Genomic DNA, 17,112 nt, shown 5'->3' with positions numbered 1-17,112 from the left:
GTGGTGTCGGACGTCTGTTTTTGGTTTATGACTGCTACCACAAACCTGCAGCAAGGTCATTTGGGCTTCTGGACTGGTGGGTTTGGGTTGCAGCACGAATCCTCTGCCCGAATCTTGCGCATTTCCACCGTAGAGTTCTGGCCACCGAGAACCTGCAGTTCATTGGTGATATTGGTGTCTTTGCTGGGTGGATTCATTGTTTTTGTTGTGACGGACTGGTTTTTGGAGCCAGTTTTGATGGTTCTGCTGCAAGGTACGCAGCCTTCAGAGGGTTCAAGAAGGTGAACTCTGGTCGGCTATCCTCAATTTCCTTGGCTAGATTAGGAATGAATTCTGCATTCCTAGTAATCTTGGCTGGTGTTTTGTAAGCACCTAATTGAGCCTCATTATTGTTAGATTTTCTCCCACTTACTGCTATGCATCCGAGTCTTTTGATTCGATACTTCCAGGGCTTCGGATGCTGTCTTTAATGGTGTTCCAAGAAGTTGGCATATAATTCATGGATAAGATTTTGGCCTTGGATAGCCGGGGATTGTTGACAGAATGCGTAATATCCAAGGTCACCAATGGGTTATAATCCGACTGGTTTGAGCTCTAAAAAGCAGAAGATTAGATTCTTTTAGATATCAAAAAAAACACAATGATGTGGCATTTGAGATTTGTGAAATCTGAGATCTAATGATTGTAATGGTGGCATTTAAGAATGGTCGGGAAGCAATGATTTCCTCTTTCTTCTGGTGGCAGCTTGCAGCTTAATGTCCCAACAATACAAGGACTCAACCCCAACCTCTAGGGTATGGCAGCCTTCATGCAGAGAGAACCAGTTCCAAGCAAGAACATGTAGAGATCCATACAAATAAAATGCTAATCCGAGACATGAAAATTTTTTCTGTATATCTCGCAGTTGGGCAGAGTTTCTCACGATTAATCACTTGGGCATGCTCCGATGCATATATATTAATTTGAAGCTGGCCAAGGCACTGGCAAAAGATGCATCAGAGAAGAGGAGTGGCAGCTGAACCAGTTTATTAGTTTGTCAGATGGCCGCTGATCACTTGTTTGTCAAAATGTATATGACTCCTACTGTAGGCTCGAATCTTTATCGCCCCTTAGTCAGATTTCGCCCTCGATCAAAGTGATGACTCGATTTCCGTTGCACAAATTGGAATAATTTGGCCTCGGAAATGAAGAATAAGTAATAAAAAAATATTGGCCACCACGATCTTAGCCAGACCGATTTTCTTGATCTCAAACATAAACCAAGAAGAATAATTTCGATCCCGACCAAAAAGACGATCGGTTGAGGAGCACCCAGCCGAAGAGCCGACCAGTAAGAGCCACCAGTTGAGAAGTCAATTAGTCGAGGAGAACATTCAGCATATATCGACGAGGACCGAAAATTCTAACAATTGAGAACTTCGACAATCTATAGTCGTGGTAGCACCACAGTCTGTGTCTGACCATTATTACACATAATATGGTCAATGCAGGCCAACTTAACAATAATTTTCAGCCCGGGGTAGTTGTTGCTTGAGCACCTTGTGAGACACTTTCCGCAAGCAGTAAATTTATTTAAAAAGAATTTTCCATCCCAAATTATGGAAGTTGCACTATCTTGTAGATTTTTATTTTTAACAAGGATATTTCCCAGTTTTTTATGTTACACCCAGGACCATGGTGCTGTAGACACAGCCTGTAGACACAGGCATCTGCCACTCTAGTCACATCATACTTTTCTGTATTTTTTTATTTCGCTTTCAGTGTCTTTCACATACGATTTGATAACTTTAAGGAGTAAAATATTCTTGGGAAAAATATTAAATGTTGCTGCTGGGTTCACTTCATTGCTATCGGACGTTGACATGGTTGGACACATGAATTGCTGCCACCTGATGTTACCTACCGCTCAGTTTGCAGGAAGAAATTCAAGTTTCATTTCTAAAGCAAAAGTTTTGGTCGTATTTTATATGTTAAAATTATTTAATTATAATTAATATTAATAAAATAATAAAAATAATTACTATCAAAAAAAATATAATCAGCCAAAGAACACCATATATTGATGAACCACTATAAGACCTTTTATTATAGTCGGTATGGGCATATTTTTTCTTCCTTAACTCATTATTTCATAAATTTCAAAAAACTAAGTCCATCAAAATAAAAAAATTAATAAAATAACTATTAAAAAAATCTCCAAAGATAGGGCAAATTATACCCTGTACTGCACCATAACATTGGTAGATCAAGCCCATCAAATTTCTATTTTTGTGAGCTTAATTCATCGTTCGGCTCTTCTCATTTTGTCATCTCACTAAGCTTATTTTGGATTGCTCCTATGGATATAGAGTATAATTTCTTCCAAAGGAGGGTTTAACAGAGCAGACCATGGTGAGTCCAAGTCCTCTCAAGTTTATAAATGAATTTGACAGCCCAGATCTGCAAATCTTGATCGTCCATGTACTATAGAATGGCCTGTGATGCACTGGAGTCCATGCTATATATTTTATAGGCCCCTACAATATATAGGGCTGGATGTATCATAAGCTATCCTGCAATATATATTGCCGACTTTGACTGCAACTCAAGATCCAAAATTAAGTGGATCCAAATTCAATTGCAGCAATAATCTTTCAAACCGATAGAATATAGTTCCATCCAAACTTTTAATCATATGTTTTCTGCAACTAGACACTTCACATGCTCATCTGCACATTATACCAATAAAAATGCAAGCTATAAAGATTCTGTCTCATGAGTTAGTGCATGATTAGTCATCTCGTTGTCATGTGCAAACATAAAAAATCAAGTGGCATTACCAAAAACAGAGTATTGTAATCTTAAATCTACTCTTCCAACAATCCATATAGCAATTGTCTCCTCACCATACTACAAACCATTGTCCCCTTTCTATTATTAGCAATTTACATGTTGAGTGTAAGTATTAGCAACCACCATTTTTATTTTATTTTGGCAAAAGGGAACTACATTGGCTTCCCCTCTGTTGCCTACCTTGCAAGTTTGTAGTGTCCTGGACTCCAAAATGACATCAAATTATTTCAAAATATACAAAGTTTGATTCTTCCAAATGAATCCTTTAAAATGATGCGCCGCAAAAAAGGTCACTCAGTCAGCCGCACTGTTCGTCTCTCGATAAATATGAATTGTCTGGAAGGAGCCACATCCTCTCGCAAGTCTTCGGATGTCGTGGAGTAATGCTGCCCACCCGTCACGCTATGTCGTTTTCAAACTCATTCGATCACCATAGCCGAGTTTCTTTTAAGATGGATGCAGGCTGCACCCAGAGTGTGCCTCGTATAGGAGATGTCCTCTCACGCTGTTCTCAGCGCAGTTCCAATAATAGAAGTATCAAAGATCCGCTAGCCCAAAATATACTAGGTTCAATAGTATAACGTTGTTGGACTTTTTTTTTTTTGGTTCACTTTTAACTCATTTTGGATATGCATTTTGTTCACTTTTAACTCATCAATCAAAAGACAAGGGCCCAGCCCATTCCTACCTCATGCTACTAACATTAAATCAACGTACCCAAGCATGCACATGCTACAACCACACGTCAGCTATCACTTTTGGCCCCTTCAAGCCATCCGCGTCTAATAATTTTTCTAAGTAAACCGGAAAGCATCACAATATCTTCTATTTTATTTACAAGAATTCCAATTCCCATATATTAAATGGTCTTTGGTGCGGCTAAAAATATGCATAAATATATTACAATTATTACTCTTTCATGGTGGGAAGAAAGGGAATAATTAATTACATCATGGGCATTGGTTGGTACTTTGTTGAAGGTTGGAGCAGTGGTGCTTGGTGAAGGGGAAAGGTATTTCACCAAAAAAAAAGAGAAAAGGAAAAGGTAGGGGTAGGTAGTTTTCACTTTCTCCCATGAGGTAAAATCCTGCAAAAATATACACAAAGGAGATAAGTCTTGTGATCTAATCTGAGTATCTAACCCATAGACAACAGCATGTGCCTACCATCCATGTATTGGATTCTCCATCATTCACAAATGTCGACCACCACACTCTCCATTCAGAAATAATAGTATATTAAAAACAGAGAGAGACCATAAACAAAAAGTACAGACAAAGTGATTGCCAAGCTCCTTTTTTTTTTTTGTTTGGTGCTCTTGAGGCCAAATGCTCCACTCGAGAACTCAACTCCATTGTTTCTGGCCAAGCTCCTTGTCTCTCCTGTCCTAGAAAGACCTACCCTTCTGCTAAAGCTCCAAGCAGTGCTCTATATTTGAAGGGCATTTCTTCATCGCCAAGTAAGTTGAGATGGAGGGGGAAAAATTCGTTCTTTTCAGCAAAGATCTATTCTTTTTGCAGTTTTTGCTGTGATTTTACTTGTTTTTCGGAACATTGTCACCTGCTAGATCTGTAAGTTTTGCTTGGGATTCCGAAATGAACTGCTTTCTAGAGCTTTGGAATGTGCTTTTGTGATTGTTGGGCTTTTCTTTGTGTTGCTCTTGTGCCTTGTTCAGTGGCCATAAGAGAGAAGGGGAATCCGTAAGGATATACGTCCCTAAAAGGTGGAATTTTGTTCAAGGTTGTGGTGGAAAGGGTTTTCATCTTCTTAGATCTTGTTTACATTCCAGACCTCGATCTCTTTTGTTGTTTAAAAATTCCTCATTTTTTTTTTTGCATGGGTGTTGCTGTTTGGGTTGGCTTTGTTTTGAACAACAGCAGAACTGATGAACTACTGGGAGGTAATTCAGGGGTTTTCCTTTCCTTTCTATTGCTGCATTGTTCAGCTCTGAAAGCTTTGTGGAAAAGTTGAAGTTCGGAAGAGTAGGGTCCTTGTTTTTCTGGTTTAATGGTGCTTCTTTGAAGAATTCTGGAGACATTTTAAAGGGCCTTAGAAGCTTGCTTGCTAATTATAGTGGGAAATTCCTGTGGATGCCGAGTGACAGCTAAAATTGTATTCCTTGAAGATGAAGTTTCTCAGGCTGCTTCTTATGGGACTTGCATCTACTTTGCTACAAATCGCACAAGCTCAGGCGAAGCCGTTTCTGATTAACTGCGGTTATAATTCTAGCACAGATGTCGACAATAGGAATTGGGTTGGAGACTTGACCTTTGGTAATAATTTCACGCTGAGTTTTCCTGGAATTATTGCATCAACTACCACAGTCAATGAGGAATCTGGCTACCAATCTTTGTATAGAACTGCCAGGATATTTAACATGACATCGTACTACAACTTCAGTGTATTTTCAGGGAATTATTGCATAAGGCTTCATTTCTATCCCTTCTCATTTGAAAATTTTAATGTCAATGAGTCAGTATTTGATGTAACAGCTAATGAGCTGAAGTTGGTTTCCAAGTTCAATGTCCCTGGAGAGATCTCTTGGAAGAACATGAAGAGCAATTTGGTGGTCGCTTCTCTAGTTAAAGAGTATTTTCTTAATGTCAGTTCGAATGAGCTGAATATTGAGTTTGTTCCCAACTCTGGATCGTTTGCCTTTGTGAATGCAATCGAGGTCATCCCGGTTGGTGGTAACTTGTTTGTTGACTTGGTGAACAAAGTAGGAAGCAATGGTTTAAAGACCTCTCTGAGTATGAACGACCGAGGAATTGAGACTATGTATAGGTTGAATGTGGGGGGACATGGACTTAATTCAAGCGAAGACCAAGGCTTGTGGAGAAAGTGGGAGTCTGATGAGAAATTTGTGTTTTCTTTGAACGCGGCAACCACAATCAGTAATGCTTCAAATATAAGCTATGTCTCGAGCAATGATTCTCTCATTGCACCCCTCATGGTTTATGAAACAGCAAGGATGATGACCAATAGTGAAGTTGTTGAGAAAAGATTCAATGTATCATGGAGATTCGATGTGGACCCCAACTTTGACTACCTTGTCCGGCTACACTTCTGCGAGCTGTTATATGATAGAGCAAATGAGAGAGTTTTTAGAATCTACATTAATAACAAGACAGCAGCTGAGAACTATGATGTCTTTCTGAGGGCAGGGGGGACGAACAAAGCTTACCATGAAGACTATGCTGATCTGGTTCCACAACAGGTAGACACTCTTTGGCTTCAGCTTGGTCCTGATTTGTCGACTACTGCTTCAGGTACTGATGCACTTTTGAATGGAGTGGAGATCTTCAAGCTGAGCAGGAATTGGAATTTGGCTCATGCTTCAGAAAGGATCACCGGTGAGGAAGGTTTGTCTGATAAGCAGCCAGAGAAAGGTCTTTGGGAAGCCATCGGTGTCGGTGGCGTCTCTGTTGTTACCATCTCTATAGTGTGTACACTTTTCTTTTTCTGCATTCAGAAGAAGAAAGCAACTTCTGTTAAGGAGAATCCTCCCGGGTGGCACCCACTTTTCCTTCATGAGACTATGGGAAGCACCACTGATGCCCGGGTATCTAAATTGCCTGTAACCAATATTGTTCCATCAGCTTCTAATAGAATTGGAAGAAGATTTGCATTGTCAGAGATTAGAGCAGCGACGAGGAACTTTGATGAGTCCTTGGTCATTGGAACTGGAGGTTTTGGCAAGGTCTACAAGGGTGAGATTGAGGAGGGGAATATGGTAGCAATCAAGCGGGCCCATCCACAATCTGAGCAGGGCCTAGCAGAATTTGAAACAGAAATTGAAATGCTTTCAAAGCTCCGGCACCGACATCTTGTCTCAATGATTGGATATTGTGAAGAGCAACAAGAGATGATCTTGGTTTATGAGTATATGGCAAACGGCACACTAAGAAGCCATCTCTACGGAAGTGCTCTCTCAGCACTTACCTGGAAGCAGCGGGTAGAAGCATGCATTGGTGCTGCTCGTGGACTTCACTATCTTCACACTGGGGCAGAGAGAGGTATTATACACAGGGATGTTAAGACAACTAACATTTTATTGGATGAGAACTTTGTTGCAAAGATGGCAGACTTTGGGTTGTCTAAAGATGGTCCGGCATTTGACCATACCCATGTCAGTACTGCTGTGAAAGGAAGCTTTGGATACCTGGATCCTGAGTACTTTCGAAGGCAGCAGCTAACTCAAAAATCAGATGTCTATTCTTTTGGGGTGGTGTTATTTGAAGTTGTATGTGCAAGGCCTGTAATAAACCCAAGCTTGCCCAAGGATCAAATAAACTTAGCTGAATGGTCACTCCGATGGCAACGTCAGCGGTCGCTTGAGACGATTGTGGACCCCCGGTTGGAAGGAGCTTACTCATTGGAATCCCTGAAGAAGTTTGGGGAGATTGCGGAGAAATGCCTTGCTGATGAGGGGAAGAACCGGCCTACAATGGGCGAGGTATTGTGGCATCTAGAATATGTCTTGCAACTAAATGAAGCATACAAGCGAAGTGGAGATCAGGAGTCTTTTGGAAGCAGTGAGCTGGGATTTGCTGATTTGTCTTTCGGTCTCCCACATATTATAGAGCAAGTAGATGATGCTTGTTCAAAACCATTGAACATCAAAGAAAATGCTGTAGAGTCAATAGGAGAGGATCATTGTTTGGAAGACACCATTAGAGTTGTTGATTGCTCCCAGCTGGTTAACCCTCAGGGAAGGTGAGTGCTACAATATTCCTAATACTAGAAACGATCTGTGCCTGATATCCCATACTTGTAATTTCTTGTTACAAAGGTTTCATGTTCCATTGTGTTCGAGCAAAGTTACATTTTCGAAATCTCTTCTGCTTGATATAATCAACTGTGGGGATCTTTACATCTTTGAAATCTCTTCTGCTTGATATAATCAACTGTGGAATCATAAAGTTTATTTTCATTTTGGTGAATGTAATTATATTATGTGATTCATTCGTTTAGTGGTTTGAAAGGTATTGTATGTTTATTGGAGTCACGTGCAAAGGATGCTAATAACATACATTATTTATTTCTCTTGAACTAGTATTTCGTGTACTCAACAAATGCATGCTAACTTCTGACCCAGATAATGGTCTCTAAATAGAATTCAGCTGTTTTCAATAGTTTTTCTTCTCCTTTCTGAATTTGGTCCGCTGAGTTATTTATGCTCCTGCTTATTGCTAGAATTGCCATGATAACTCTAGAAAGTAAACAATTTTAGTACCAGATGTTTATTTTCAGATTGTTTAGACAGAATATTCTTCCGATCATTGGAATGGGATTTTTGCCTTTAGAAAGAATGGATTGGATGTTCAATTAATAAGACCAAGGTCCATAATCTGGAAAAACACTCAGAAGACCTCCAATTCCAACTAAAGCTTAATCCCATGGAACCACCATCCTTTTGATGAAAACCAAAACCACATTCTCAGTATTCTTCCTTTTCAGAGATGCAATGTTTCTTTCCTCAAGAAGGGAAGAATATTATTTCTTTATCTGATCATGTTCCCAAGCACAAAGGGGGCAAACTTTGTTTCAACTGCTGAATCAGAGTCATGATTTATAAGGCCAGCCAACCAGTCTTGCTGTGGCATCATCCTTAGAAACTAATTATTACTTTCGGAAGTAAGCAGGTTAAAAAGCGAGATGGAAGAATGATTACAATGTTTCCTGAAAGAATGATGACTAACGAATGCCCCTTGCTTGATGATTGACTGAAAAAGTGCCAAAATTCTTTGATTATCATGCAAGACACTTTTTGGTTATAATTTCTACAATGCATATCATTTTGCTTCCTACCCTCGGTAAAATTCGACTTATTTATCAACATGTTTTGGTCTGTGGTTTTACATTGTTGTAAACTCATTACAGGTTAAAAAGCTATAATTTTATATGCATTTACATACTTGGGTTCAGTTGCATCCCAATGTTTACAAGAGTCTTCATGGCTTAACTCTATAAATATATGTTTCTGCATTTGTCCATCTTTTTTTTTTTTTTAATTCGAGAAATTTTTATCTAACCTTTTATAATCACGGAATGTTAAACAGTTATCTACAGCAATATTTTTTTCATCCTTTGCTTCTAGTTTTGTGCAGTTTATTCAATTAATCGGACTACGTACACCTGTGTTTGCGATGTAAAGGATATGCTTTTGGTGACAAGAAAATGTAAAATTACCATGATAGAGACAGAGCAAAAAGAGCACCTAATCATCATCCCTCTCCAGATAGGATAATACAATGTGGTCTCGGCTCATTGTGAATTATTTTGAATTTCAAACCAACGCAAATTTGGAAAGCGGTCATCCTTACCACTTCATAATTTATCTGGCAATAGGAAGACTTGTCTGCTTGCATGAGCACATAAATTTTATTAGTGGCATTGCTGATGCCAACTTCAGTGATGATTTCCACTTATTTTTCATGTCTATACATATCAAAGCACTCTAAGACTACTATTTGATGGAGTTGATGTCATGGAAATAAGTAAAAATTTCACAGTACAATTGCTGAACTTCATCGATTTCTGAGCTTTATATAAAATTTTATAGTGACAAACTCTCCATAACTAAGTTGTGCTTAGATGGTGGCTTTCAATTACTCTTATTTTCTTGCTTGAGAGGGAGGGGACATGAGAATTATTTAGTATAAAGGTACTATGTATAATGTGGAACAATTAGAATTTTGAGTTCATTCAAATGCTTGTTGATGCATGTGATTAGGGTTTGGATAGGGTGGGTTTGGATAAATCCCACCCCATCTATGCCCCATGCCATCTTCTCATTAGTCCTACTGTGGTCAGAATTGAAACCTTAACTGCTTAGAAAGAATTTTCTGAATCTAATGAACTGGACACATGGCGATTATGAAGGCGCATTCATAGAAATATGGCAGAGATGGAAACTGACACAAAGATACAGTTAATTCCTCGATGTCTATTTAATTAAAACTAAGATAAAAGCATATAATGAGAAGGATGGATATACCAGTTCCACCACTGGGAACAGCATTTCAACAGTATGTCAGCTTCGTGTTTTTGTGACTTTACTATTTTTGATTAAAATCATCCAAAGTTTCTCTCTCATGATTTGGATTTAGTATTTATCCCTATTCTTTGTACCAGTTATCATTCTGTGTCTTCTATAAATAACATATACTATATTTTTATCCATGGCATGCTCAAGGAGATAATCTTACGAAGCTCATGACTCGTTCTTGCTCTTTTTACATATTCCTAATCATCAAAAAATAATTTTTCAGTGCACCTTTCTTCTCTAACAAACCAAATTCTCTCTATGCTTCCATATTGTATCATTTCATCATCAATAATAGCCATGTATGATTTTATTTTGGGATTTTGACATATTTTGCCTTGAATACCAAGATATTCCCTCTTTTCAGAATTAATACAACTAAATCCTATAATCTGGTTTAATTGGACCCTTAGGTTATGATTCCATCAAGCATAAAATAGTAAATACCTCATGTACAAGTTGAGGCTTTCAAGGAGCAAGTTGCAACTTCATGTATTCTTCCTCCTCACCTCTCTGTTGACCTGATCCGGCACTGCTCGTTCCCCCCTACCCCTAATTGTGCTGCTGGGTAAGAAAGCAATGCGAACCTTCACTAGCCCTCTTCAAAAAGAGATATGGTTGGAATTAGACCTTGCTCCTCAAGGTTCTGCTGTTGCATACTTAACAGAAGAATAGATCAGCAGATGCGAGAAGAAATAGCTGGTTGTTTAAGAAAATCTTTGGAATAGATGAGTTGAGAATAATCAATTATTCTTGACGAACAAATTGATGTCATTTTGTTAAGCTTTCCCATCCATGTATTCCAACCTTGGGATATGTGAATTATACCTCTGTTATACTTTCATTTACTTTGTTTGGGGCCACTTTTTTTTTTTTGTCTCCTCGTGTTCTGGTGCTTCTTTGGGATATCCTAATTAACTGGTAATACCATATGGGAAACAAGAATTAGCAACATTGCACTATTAGCATATTATGCACTGGTGCTATTTAACTAACATAATAGATTGCATGTTTTGTCGAGTGCTCGGTGCTAACTAAACCAAATTACATTAGATATGTTAATCAAAATCTATTATGAATACTGGTATGTACTTTGACAGCAAGCACAACCGGCATGCAATGATATAGTGTGTGTTTTTTTTCCTTTTCTTTTTAATTCATTAGAGAAGGGGGGAGAACCCCAATTCCAAATATATGAAAGCCTGCCTGGAGGCAAGCAGAAACAAACAACATGAGATGGGGAAAATCAAGTTCCACTATGTAGGAGCAGCAGCAAGGGAGGTGGTATATTTTGCAAGGAAGTCAGCTGGTTGATTTACTTTGCCATGGATGTGCATGACCTTGAAGGCAGCAAAAGATGTGCAGAAGTTATTTGAAAGGTGCAGTGCTTCTGTTGAAGGAAATTATACTGCTTCTGTTTCAGTTCCAAATACCACAGTAGAATCAGAGCTACTTTTCTTTTCCAATAAAACAGTGGATATATTAATATTATTTCATGAAGAATATGTACCATGGCCAAAATGGCCCTACAAGATGTCAACGAAAAAGTTCAAGATAGCTTTTGAGCATCAAAATGTGACAATGGGATCATTTATTGATATTGAAGAGTATAGGAACAATGACAGTTTATCAGAGTTGCTTTGTTGTGTCTGATTTAGGAGACAATCAATTTAATGTGACATATTTGGTAGTTCTCCTTGATCTTTCAAGGCATTCAGCATCTACAGTTCCTCCTTTGCCTTCTGAATGACTTCTTTCTGAGTAATGGCTCTGTTACCATCAGCATATGCCATATCTACGTCGGGCTCATGGTAGAACAAGGTGTCACTGAGTACATCCATAAAAGAATCATTGAACCATTTAGCTGTTGCAGCCTTTTGTCCGAGCTCCGTAAAACTGCTAACCATGCACTGCACTAATATATAGTTACTAAGCAAGCATAAATCCTTCAAAGTTGGACAAATCACTCGTCAAAATTTGAACAAAAAAAAAAGAATAAAATTCATGAGTCATGATGGAATGAAGAGGTTAAGTTTACCACCTTAATTCTGGAAAGATGGATACTGCCATGATTCTTAATTTATTGCTAACGGTTTGCAGATTGGTTAAAATCAAAAGAAAAGATTCAGGACCAGAAATAAAATTCCAGAGAGAAGAAAATATTGCAACAGGCTGCCATGCGAGGACTAAATGGAAGAAAAGAACAGAGACCACATGGAAGAAAATATCAGGAAGCCAAATGAAACTGATGAAGGTGCATTTGAGTGAGAAGGAGGGAGGGAATGAGAAGAAGAGAGACCTCTTTTCCTTTTGCAATTTTGCTACTCAGTGAAGCTTTATGCTGCTTTAACACCCAGCAAGTGGTGGCCGAGGGAGGCAATGCTGGATGGGTCGAGGGTGAGTTGGGAAGAGAAAAAGAAAAAAAAAGTTCCACAGCAATAGCATCTTGTTCCTTACAAACTAAGGGCTCATTTGGTTCGCGGGAAAAGAAAGGGGGAAAGTATGGTCAACGGGAAAGTAATGAGATGACTCTTGTTTGTTTGGAGTTTTCAAAGGAGAGAGACAGAAAAGTTGTAGTCTCATGGAAATATGATTCTCACATTTCATGGAAAAGTCTTTCCCATGAGGCGGAAATCACTCCATTTTTACTTTTTTTCCAAAAGACCCTTCAACATTAAAGAAGCATTAAAGAGACATTAAAGACCTAATTTTTATTAAGAGCATAATAGGAATTATACATAACTTTTCTAGGAAAGTGGATGGTTAACCAAACATAAGCACTTTGAAAATTTGTCACTTTTCCATGGTCAATCAAATATGCCAAAAGTACTTTTCTAGGTATCCTCTTCCTAGGAATTTGTTTCTCAGGAATCATATTCCTAGAAGGAAAAATGCTTCCCGCGAACCAAACGAGCCCTAAGGGATATGTTGGGTATTCACTATTTTTTGACATAGTTGGAAGGCAGACATTTGGGACTTGTCTGTCCACTAAGCTAAATTGTAGGACTTTTTTTGTATTCATTACAAAAAGAAGGACCATTATGTCAAAACCTCTACTCTTTTCACAACAAGCTTCTGATAGTTTCTTTATGGAAGAATGGTGGATAGCCATTTTTGTTTGTAAAAATTCTTGTTACTTTTTATATTCTTCTCCACCACTTTTTTGTAGCTTGGTTGCGTGGCTCATATTCTTGTTAATTGCTGCAATTCTACATATAACTTTTGCTCGTATAAGTGGTAAAAAAGCTCTTATCATTTGACATAATAATTTAGCTAAGTCAAAATATAAGGCCTTTCACCTTCCTCTCATTTTGCTAATTTAGTGATCATTTGAAAGTACAACACCACATGCTTTACTACGGCCGATTAAAGTATACAAATACAATGGAAACACCAAAGTCGCAACTAATGCAATCAAATGCTCCAGTTTATTTTACCACACTTTTGATTTGCTAATTACATTGAGGTCTGTGGTTTGATCATACATTTGCAGGATTTTGCATAATGCCAGTTAATCAAAGTGTATGGGCATTTATGCACTGACTGATACTCTTAAATCTATGTGAAAGAAGGGCTGTGAATGACAACCTCCATTCATATCAGATCTTCTTTAGTGTCTCCATTGCCATAAAATGCTTCAAGCTTGGCTTTTGTTAAAGCTCTTTTAGGAGACAGGGACCTGCTGCTATACAGATACAGAGTCTTTCGATGAACACATAAGCTGTGATCTCTATTATAATGTGTATGTATTAGGTTTCTATGGAAGCTCCCAGTTTGGGACTTAATTAATTCCATCCATTTCAATAGGTGGAAGTAACTGGAGGACGGGTCATTATATGAGGGAGATTAAACACTAATGCAATTAACTACAGAAGTCAGTACACTTTAAAATTTATCTATTTCACACATAGTTTATGGTTCTGAATCAACTTGATCTTGGAAGAATGTTTATCATATACAATTTCACCCTCGATTATATTCAATTGAAGAATGCCAAATGAAACAAAGGCAATATTCTTATGTGCCAGGGTCTTTATGTTTAGTATTGGAGCAAAGTTGCATGGGATGGTAAGTGAGGGCTTCATCAGCAAAGGAAAAAGAAAACAGGAAAAGTGGGTGTCAGTGAAGAGGTTTACAAGAGAGTTGACAAGAGAAAATCTTTGTTCACTTGTGCAAATGGATGATGCAGTGTACTTACTGAGAACGAAGGGAATGATAAGTCCTAGCCTTACTTAAGTAGGACTTTCTTGATGGAGTTGAATATTTTTAAATTAATTAATTTTTTGACAGACGACTAAATATTCTTTTTGAGTGTGGATACCAAATTCAAGTTTAGTAAAATTAAAAAGACGAGCCGAATCAATCTTATATTTGACCTTGTCTCAAGTTACACTCTAATTGCTCACCTATCATCAATCATAAATTTAAAATTAATAATGTGATATTAGATGCGTTGTAATCTATATCCTAATTAATTCATTGATACAGTGTAAGATGTCGGTGCACGGGATGTAAATGGGATAGATCAAGCTTTTAATTTTCTGGTCCACAATTACTTTGGTCCGAAGTTAAAATTAGATTTCTCAAGGATCATGTCAAAGCAATAATATTTATGAGTAACCCAAGCCACTTTTGCTTATAAATAAAATTAACATAATATTTAAGTAGGTTTGGTTTAGGTTGGATGCCTAAAAAACCAGGACAACTGGCTAGCTCAAAATGAACCGTACTTGTTCCAAATTTGACAAATCATTGATCGAGTTGGATTTGTGGTAAGATTCACTCAAATTAATTTTGAATACATAAACTATTTGTGAATTCGACCTTGTGTCTTATTCCAAGAAAAATTTAGGTTTAGTTTCTTGCAAGCTAGTGGAGCATAGAGATCTGTCCTGATCTCAAGAAAAAATCTAATTAAAACCATTAAGTAAGGTTGGACCATGCTCTTCACTCTCTCTTGGCAATTTGATACTTAATCTATCTAAATAGTAAATGCAATTAAAAATAAAGGGACATAATCTCTATTGGAGTCTGTTATCATATACAAAGAGGGGACAAGATAAATATATTTATCTAATATTTTAGCTTCCCTTTGACTTATAATCTTTTAACTACTTTAAAACCCATTCATAATTCATCTCTTTCATGAAAGAGGTAAATACTAAATAGCCTCTAAATCTTGATAAATCCATTATAAGCTACAGGAAGATGCATGCATTTTAGGCAGGAATTAGGAGGAGGTTTAGACCAATGTATTTCAAACATAATGACTTAATCGTTTTAGGATGGGTTATGTTCCACATGCACATCAAAGCCACCTACATTTTATCTCCCTGGCTCCTCGATCGTATTCATTGAAGATATTCACTTTTTTAGGTTTGATACATGGCAAAATTCTTATTAGAACTTCATCGTTGATCATATCATATTATAGTGTACTATATTATATTATATAGTATTATATTGTATTGTATTTTATCAAGTTGTACTCTATATGTATGCCCTATCAATGATGTACAAAAATTGTAATGTTTGCAATTGACGCTTTACATCAACTCTAGTAGAATCACTATTACATTTTAATATTCACAAAAAAGAGTTTTTGGTATTAATATTGCTTACTTAATAAATTATTGATCAATTAAATGATATTATACATAGATCGTATATGTAGTTCATTTTACTTTTGTGTTGGAATTTTTAAGGTTTAATATAATTCGAGCCAACAAAGCTTCATTTTCTTTTCTTTGGTAGTTGATGACTATATCTTGATCAAAATAAGCATGCCTAAGTAGAAATTTTAACAAGATTTCAGTTGATATAATCAATTTAAAGTGGCATCTAATCGAAGATTGAAAAATAAATAATAGGGAATCATGTTATTTAAGTTTTGTAGGTATAGTGATCACTACACGATGGCTAAATATCTTCTAAGGGCAAGAAAAATTTATTTCATTAACTAGGTCTCAAGAGAGCTAAGCATGTCATAAATTGAAGTCCGGTGAGATACAAGATTTGCTCCAGTCATATTTAGCCATTTTAACTCCATAATTTTTTACAAAATTTTATACTATGCAGTATATTTTTGACAATTTTTATTTTTTTATATATTATATTTTCTCATGTATCGTACTTGCATATACTAGTAATACCATAGATGAATGTAAAGAGTAAGGGAAAAAAAAAGAAAGCAAATGATGAGTTGAATTGAGAAGGATGATTAAATGACATGATGAGAAATGAATGCTTTGAAGCACTTATTCACTGAGAAAAATTGGAATAGGGATTGTTACGGGGGAACTAAGCCGCCATGCCCCACGTGACCGGCACGCGCGCCCAGGAAGACTACGGCTGCCCTTTGATCCAGCGCTCCGACCCCGAGTCGGACATCCTCGGCTCCGCAGCCCGACCCCGAGTCGGCTGCCCTTTGATCCAGCGCTCCGACCCCGAGTCGGACATCCTCGGCTCCGCAGCCCGACCCCGAGTCGGCTGCCCCTTGATCCAGCGCTCCGACCCCGAGTCGGAGATCTCTTGATAACGACAGGCTATTCCCCAGAGGCACGCCGCGGCCTCCTGCTCCACTACTCCCTGCAACGGCTGTATCCGATGCTGCTCCACGATCTCCTGCATCAGCCGTACAAAGCGGAGCCCCACTATGCCCTGACGTGGCCGTACCCGGCGCTGCTCCACGACGCCCTGTAACGGCCGTGTCAGTGGCCACACCATCGTGCCCCACGATAACGAACCCCCCTGAGAGACCCCCCAGCCAGGTATATATGCGGCTGGGGGGAGAAAGGGGGGAGGTGAGCAATATCTCCCAGAGCACTCTCTAACTTGCGATTATTACCTCTCCTCCTCCTCCAATCTCCTCTGACTTGACCGTCGGAGGGCCATCACCACCCTGGTGGTGGTGCAAGGCTTGTTTGCAGGTTTCTTGGCGGAAGGTGGAGCGCAACCAACACCAACCAAGACAACTCAGACGGAACTCCGTTCACACCGCAGTGCCAATCGTTCTCGGTTTGGACCACCAGCAACAGTTGGCGCTAGAGGAAGGGCCGAATCTTAGAACGATCGTAATGGCACGGCGAGGTGGTCGTGGAGCTTCCAATGCTTCCGGTCGCGGAGCCTCTCGCGCCTCCGGCCGGGAGGCTGCTGCGTCCCCAACGCACTCTCAGCAGCACTCCACCGCCCCTTCTCCCATTCAGACGGTCGAAGCTGCTCAGTTCGACCAG

General features: G+C 38.6%; 1 protein-coding gene across 9 annotated transcripts; it reads left to right on the top strand.

The window, feature by feature from the left end:
- The first annotated feature begins 4,061 nt into the window (after positions 1-4,061).
- LOC103713827 (probable receptor-like protein kinase At1g30570) lies at positions 4,062-11,583 on the top strand. 9 transcript variants are annotated; one of them, XM_039118293.1, is made up of 4 exons: positions 4,063-4,291; positions 4,508-4,572; positions 4,713-7,548; positions 11,045-11,583. In XM_039118293.1, exons 3-4 carry the CDS (start codon positions 4,958-4,960, stop codon positions 11,076-11,078), a joined length of 2,625 nt encoding a protein of 874 aa, XP_038974221.1. In that variant the 5' UTR covers positions 4,063-4,291; positions 4,508-4,572; positions 4,713-4,957; the 3' UTR covers positions 11,079-11,583. The 9 variants fall into 9 exon arrangements, with proteins under 9 accessions (XP_038974224.1, XP_038974221.1, XP_038974223.1 ...); XM_039118295.1 differs by having other exon boundaries at positions 4,710-7,548; XM_039118292.1 differs by having other exon boundaries at positions 4,063-4,403.
- Positions 11,584-17,112: the final 5,529 nt, after the last annotated feature.

The sequence above is a fragment of the Phoenix dactylifera genome, unplaced genomic scaffold, assembly GCF_009389715.1.
Source record: "Phoenix dactylifera cultivar Barhee BC4 unplaced genomic scaffold, palm_55x_up_171113_PBpolish2nd_filt_p 000331F, whole genome shotgun sequence".
NCBI lineage: Eukaryota > Viridiplantae > Streptophyta > Magnoliopsida > Arecales > Arecaceae > Phoenix > Phoenix dactylifera.
This window is presented reverse-complemented; position numbering and strand designations above follow the sequence as displayed.

Excerpts from the sequence above, each read along its gene's own strand:
- LOC103713827 (XM_039118294.1), top strand. The coding sequence starts at position 4,958 with ATGAAGTTTCTCAGGCTGCTTCTTATGGGACTTGCATCTACTTTGCTA. Across the intron at positions 7,549-11,044 it reads CTGGTTAACCCTCAGGGAAG|AGAAGGGGGGAGAACCCCAA; the intron begins GTGAGTGCTACA and ends TTAATTCATTAG.